The sequence below is a fragment of the Nanorana parkeri genome, unplaced genomic scaffold (assembly GCF_000935625.1).
Source record: "Nanorana parkeri isolate BGI_ZX_2015 unplaced genomic scaffold, ASM93562v1 scaffold335, whole genome shotgun sequence".
Taxonomy (NCBI): domain Eukaryota; kingdom Metazoa; phylum Chordata; class Amphibia; order Anura; family Dicroglossidae; genus Nanorana; species Nanorana parkeri.
The window spans coordinates 784,287-790,924 of NW_017306603.1; the positions used below are offsets into that span (position 1 = coordinate 784,287).

Below are 6,638 nucleotides of genomic sequence, written 5' to 3' on the forward strand. Positions count from 1 at the left end.
CAAGGATTTTAACAAACTTTGTTCCAGATTCTGTTCTGAAAAAGTAGTTATTTGTCTCGCCATTGTCCTTACCAGGCTGGTTCCTGAATGGCAGGGGTCCGTTTCCTGAATGGCAGGGGTCCGTTTCCTGAATGGATGGATTTGTGGAGCAGACAGAATCTGAAGCTTTTGTCCATGGCAACCAATCAGCTTTTATGTTTCATTTTTACAGCTGAACAACCTGAAGAGAGAAGCCGATTGGTTGCAATGGGTAACTGCTCCAGATTCCGTCTTTTTAAAGTTTTAATACATTCCCCTCATTGGATTTTTGTTCCTGGTGCACTTATTAATTTTATAAAAAAGATTTCAGTATTTACATTTGAAGGGTGCTACATGCGCACAGTACCCGGATTCATATTCTACCACGGCCCCCTCACTGAACAGACCTGAGCGGGCCTACGTGGCAATAGCTTATATGTACAAATTCCCCGATTCCACATCTGCTGATGGAAAAACAGGAATGGAGTCCTTCTGATGTGTAATGTATTTATGTAAACATACATCAGCTCTCAGGCCCCTGTGGCCTCCTCAGAACATGACATGGCTCCCCAGGACTGGCCTGCAGATGTGTTCTGGGTGGGGTCCGGCCCTAATCCTCCACTTTGCTATTCATTTCTCAGCCTAAGCAAACATCTGGCTTTCATCGAAGAAATTGAATAAGTTTGGCCGGGAACGCGAAGTAACAGAACTCCGGGGAAGAAATGTGAAAAAGATAATGGGACATTAGTTATCAGAAAAGGACATAGAGCAGTCATCAGCAGTAACCCATCGCAACCAGGCAAAAACAGGCCATAGAGCAGTTATCAGCAGTAACCCATAGCAACCAGGCAAAAACAGGCCATAGAGCAGTTATCAGCATTAACACTCAGCTTGTTGTAGTGTAGTCAATATAAAGCCCAACTCCGGGCTATTTTATTTTAGAAAAGTCTCCGGGAGGTTAAAAAAAAATGCAGTTGAAGCTGCAATACTCATTGCTCTTTTCTTCCTCCGGCTCTGTGCTGCAGTAATAAAAATATTATTATTATTATTATTATTATTAATCCTAACCTGAGCTCCTCTGAACCTAGAGTACGAAGGGAAGCTCTTTCCATGCTGCCCAATCAGTTTAACATAAGCAAAGGGGCGGGATGCAGTAACATCTTTGATGCTATATATTATTATTATTATACAGGATTTATATTGCGCCAACAGTTTGCGCAGCGCTTTACAATATAGGGAAGACATTACAATCGCATTACAAATCAAGACAAGATGGTAAGGAGGGCCCTGCCCGTGAGGGCCTACAATCTAAAAGATATATAGCTATATGCCTAGATTTGGTAAATTACATTTATGGATATGTGGCCATGTAGATGACATAAGCACAAGAACCCCGCCCCTTTGTTTTCATGCAACAGCAGTGTGGGAAATGCCCAGCCCGCAACTGATTGGTTGGAACTGCCTATGGCACTTCCTTGTTCAGAAGCGCTCAGGGTTCAGTCCAAATATGGGCGCTTCCCTAGTTATAATGTTCTCTCTGCAGATTAGGTTATAAAGAAGTGGGGGAGATGTTGTCAAGTTCTTAAACAGTTCCTAGGTTGACAACAATGCTCCTCCACAGATACATTACGGTGAGTGTTACCTCGAGACAGGAAGTAGGTTCCTGGCAGGATCACCTGGTTAAAACAAAGGAAAAATGGCAGAGAAAAGAAGACTAAGGCAGCCACCACATCGAAGTACTGATGAGCTGCAATATGTTACATCATTGTTTGTTAGGTTTAGGTATACTTTGTTTTAGCAGGAGCTCCTGTGGTTTCTGATCTGATGGATTAATGTTCCTCCTTTCTCTCGTTGTACAGTGATAGGACGGCACGGTACTATTACTATTGGCACCTGCGGAAACAAACCCTGCTCTCCCAGAGCACAGTACGGGAAGAGGCCTACTTCCTGCTGGCCTCCTACGCCCTTCAGGCCGACCTGGGCAACTTCAAGAAGAACAAACACCATGGAAAATACTTTGACCCAGAAGCCTACTTTCCTTCTTGGGTAAGATGGAGCTTCCATCGTGTTTTCCTCGGCGCTGTTGGTATTTAAAAATCTATGCAACAACCTCTTATGTCAGAATAGACTAAGGATTACAAAACACGTTGGCTTAACCCATTCATGACCAGCGGCCATTGTAGCCCAGACCAAATTTAGCACCCCCACTATGCAGATATTACCTTCTAAAAGTAACCATGACATCATTGCTGTGCTGTACATAGCCTGAGCAGAGCTGTGGGAGGGGCCCAGCAGGAGAGAGCAGCAGTTAGCAGTCTTTATTACAGTAGGGGGCGGAGACCAGACCAGTCACCCTGCACAAGGAGAGAAAGCAGCAGTGACCGGTCTTTATTACAGGAGGGGGCGGAGACAACACCAGCCACCTGCACAAAGAGAGAGAGAGAAGCAGTGACTGGTCTTTATTACAGGAGGGGGCGGAGACAAGACCAGTCACCCTGCACAAGGAGAGAACAGCAGTGACCGGTCTTTATTACAGGAGGGGGCAAAGACAAGACCAGTCACCCTGCACAAGGAGAGAACAGCAGGGACCGGTCTTTATTACAGGAGGGGGCAAAGACAAGACCAGTCACCCTGCACAAGGAGAGAACAGCAGGGACCGGTCTTTATTACAGGAGGGGGTGGAGACAACACCAGCCACCCTGCACAAGGAGAGAGAGCAGCAGTGAGCGGTCTTTATTACAGGAAGCTCCAAGTTTCACAATAGGAGTTCAGCTTGAAACCCTTTCTAACACTGTATCTCTTTATCTGTGCACAGTGGGTATAGAAAGAGAGAGAGGCCGAAGGTAAGCCTGTTCTGGTGACAACACTCTCTCCCCTTACTCTGGAGAGATCTTTCCTTACTTCCTGCTCTGTCTCTGGAACAGGAAGTGAAGGAAAAGCTCCCTTATATCTTATTTTGTACAAAACTAAAAAAAAGTTATTGACTTCAATTTTCTGGTTTACCAAAGTGGTGTTCCCCTTTTAAAGCCTGCATGTAAATGTTATTGTGTCGCTGCCCCATCTCAACCCTCGCGGGTGATAAATGGTGCGAATCCCGCTGGGGGTCAGACAGCCGTGACACAGCGCAGTAAATAAGCACTTGGACAAGATGACAAATTATAATGATGCTGGAGAGCGGCGCATCTGTAAATTCATTATTACAAATGGAAAATTGATGGAGATGCTGATTGCTCTGGTCTCCGCCGGGACGGGAAGCAGGCCGGCATTAATCCAGCTTTATTCGAAGTTTCTGGCTTAATACGATGACACAGTCTAAGAAATGCAGTACATACGAAGCCATTAACTCCACAAAGCTTCATCTTCTTCACTGCGGGGAGCCAAGGGTTAATCTGCAGATGACGCAACGAAATTGGCTTTATAATGTGCAAAATCATTTACTCTGCCAGTAAAGAGTACCTGTCATTAGGGCTGTATGTATGTAGGGCTGCCCTGGGCGAATGTGTTTGGTGGCACCCTTTTGCTTCGCTCTCTCCTTTTGTCTCCAGTTGGGCTACGGAAATTCAATGCTGTTGCATTCAGCTTTATACAGTATGGAGACAAAACAATTGGTATGTGCCCCAAACAAGAGCCAATAGAGGGGGAACTGGCTTACTTGAGCTGTAGAGAGTCTCGATACACACCTATAAACTGATATATACTTCTAGTGTGTACAGTTCACCAGTCCAGATTCAACAGAGAAGTAGGAGAAGGCTTATCTAAGCAGCAGAGGACATTGTTGTCTGTACTCGACAGTCGGCATTGGCTTATAGGCAGGGGCGTCACTAGGCTTGGTGTCACCCGGTGTGCACATCATTACGTATACACGTAATGTCCTTGCGCGTAATGACGTCACATACACTTCCATGCCAGCGGCCATCTTGGTGATGGACGCCGGCAAAAAGAGGAGGGGGCATTCATCCGTCGGGATAAGGTACGATGCAGGGTCCCCTCCTCTCTCATGCAGCTGTCAGGCTCCCGACCCATGACCAAGTGCCTGATTTTTTTAGAGGGGGTGCACCCAAAATGACTGTCAGTCACCCCCTCTGATGGTGTGACCCCCCCCCCCCCTTGTGACACCACTGCTTAAAGGCTCAGTCCACTCAAAAGTTAAATTACCCAAAACAGTGTTGCTGACAGATTCTTCTGTCGTCTTAGAAGCTGCAGCAAGTCAGATGGAGCCTGCCTCATTTCCTGGCTGGAGGGCGTCCCGCATTATTTAGCTTATTCCTCCCCAGCCTGACTGTCCCTGGCCCCGCCCCTTTTATATACTGGATTTAAGCATCACATGTGGGCGTTACCTGGGGCCGTCTGCATTCAAATGTAGTCTGCTTAGGAACACCCACTTCCATGCTGACATCACCCATCAAGATGGTTTGATATTTGCATAACTCCTCCCTAGATCCAGCCCACTGCCTGTATTAGGGCTGAGGGCTATCAAGAGTAGTACTGAGACACGGAGATACCTGCCAGAGCACTTCAGCTTTGATTTTTTTTTTTTGGTGCAGCTGTATCCTTCGCTGACACTACTTTGCTCATTGTGTTTGCTTCCACAGATCATTAAGAAGCGAGGAAAAGATTATATCCTCAAGCACATTCCTAATATTCACCGCGACCAATTTGCACTGACGGTGTCGGAAGCACAACTTATGTATATTAAGGAAGCAGCGAGACTCGACGACCTCTGCGTCCATTACTACAGGTTATACAAGGTGAGGCAGCAGGAGGAAGATGAGAAGAGGGATCTGCAAGCCTCAGATCTCTAACAGGCAGTCTGTGATAAACCACCATTAATGTATATGGAACCCCAACCACTAAGCTCTCTGATAAGCTTTAATATATTAAAGGAGAACTATGAGGCGAGTGCTTTTCACTCACCTCATAGTTCTAGCCGACCTGTGCACATGAGACTGTCACAGGTCGGCTCAGTAGATCGGGAGGTGAGCGAACACATACCGGCGTTCGCTCACCTCTCGATCCTGTCACGGCTCTCTGCCGTGACAGGGGAGGGGCTGGATTCCCCCCTCCCCGCTCCGATCTGCCAGCGCTGACTGGCGGAACGGGAGGGGGCGGGTACAGCTGGCTCTGCCTCTAGATAGGCAGAGCCAGCTGTCAGTCACGCAGCTGGGCGGATCCCGGCACAATTGTCGGGATTCGCTTCAGCTGCGGCGTCTCAGTATACCGTGAGCTACAGCTCGCGGTATACTGAGCCTAGGGTGATGGGAGGACGCTAGTTTGTGTCCTCCCGTTACCCTAAGGAGAACTATGGGGAAAAGCCTTAACACCATAGTTCTCCTTTTAATTTCACTTCTAAAGAAGATATTTTTAGATCTGCAGCTTTCATTAAAATAGTCCCATAAGGGTCCTTGCTCAGGCGCTTCCTGTTATAGGGTGACAATGCTCTGTCCCTGTCTTCCAGTTGTGTGTAGGAAGTCCCCTCTACATGTGCTCCTGCGATGTCACCTTGTTACATGGGTGGGCATTACAACACACATTGCGCACATATCCAGGTTTAAAATCCATTAAAAACAGGACTGTAGCTACAATGGGACGAGTGAGGCACTCGCCTCAGGTGCAGCTGAGAGGGGACACAGCCAGGGACGGCCTGGCTGCGCCCACTCACCCTTGTTGCCATGGTGAGCACAGGGCACCATGTCAACAGGGGTGCCAGGCGGCCAACACAGCCGTGGCTTGGCAGGGAGAATAGGAGCGGCACAGGGCACATGATGTCACATACCGCACACGTCTGTTGGGGGGGCACAATTTTCTGTTGCTTCTGAACTTGCCAGTTGTCTAGCTGTTATAATGGCCCTCTATCTGTGTACCTGTTGAGGGCTGGCGACACCAAGCACAATTTTCTGTTCTTGCCTCGGGCGCAAAAAGAGCTAGCTACGGCTCTGCTTAAAACTAATCATTTTATATTTGGTTTCTTTTTATTTTCAGGATAAAAGGGAGATAGAAGCCTCATTGCTCCTTGGAATCACCTTACGAGGAATCCAGATCTTCCAGGTCAGTCTTTTATTAATGTATATGTAAAACTGCATTCAAGAAGAACCATTATTTAATTGCTATCTTTCGCTACTAGGCACTGTTTCTATTTCAGGACCAATCATGGGGCTGCCCAGTCCCTGCTTTTTCACTTTCTGTAGCAGGGTGACAACACTGCCTTCCTATGGTGTGCATGCAGGGGTAGCATGCTCTTGCAATGTGCTACATGCCTCGTCATGTCCAATCTCTGACAAATTCACTCAGTACTGCTTATCACTCTAGGTCAGGGGTGGGCAACTCCGACCCTCCAGCTGTGCCTTAACTACAAATACCATCATGCCTCTGGGAGTCATGCCTGTGGCTATCAGAGTGTTGGAATGCCTTATGGGACTTGTAGCTTCACAACAGCTTGAGGGCTGGAGTTGTTCACCCCTGCTATATTGAATTGCTTTTTTAATCTGCAGCACCCTGCAAATTCTGCATGTAGAGTATCTCAATATTCTGTATGCAGGTCTGTGCATTGGAGCCGCTGCCAACCTATAGCAGGGGTGAACAGGGGAGGGGCTGTTCACTGTTCATATATATATATATATATA

General features: G+C 47.2%; 1 protein-coding gene across 1 annotated transcript in view; it reads left to right on the forward strand.

Moving 5' to 3' along the window:
- The window catches only part of FRMD6 (FERM domain containing 6), a 72,061-nt gene that overhangs the window by 49,204 nt on the left and 16,219 nt on the right, over nt 1-6,638 (forward strand). Inside the window, exons 6-8 of the mRNA XM_018558374.1 lie at nt 1,878-2,064; nt 4,611-4,766; nt 5,998-6,063. Of these exons, the coding sequence (XP_018413876.1) occupies nt 1,878-2,064; nt 4,611-4,766; nt 5,998-6,063 (409 nt within the window). The remainder of the gene's footprint in view (nt 1-1,877; nt 2,065-4,610; nt 4,767-5,997; nt 6,064-6,638) is intronic.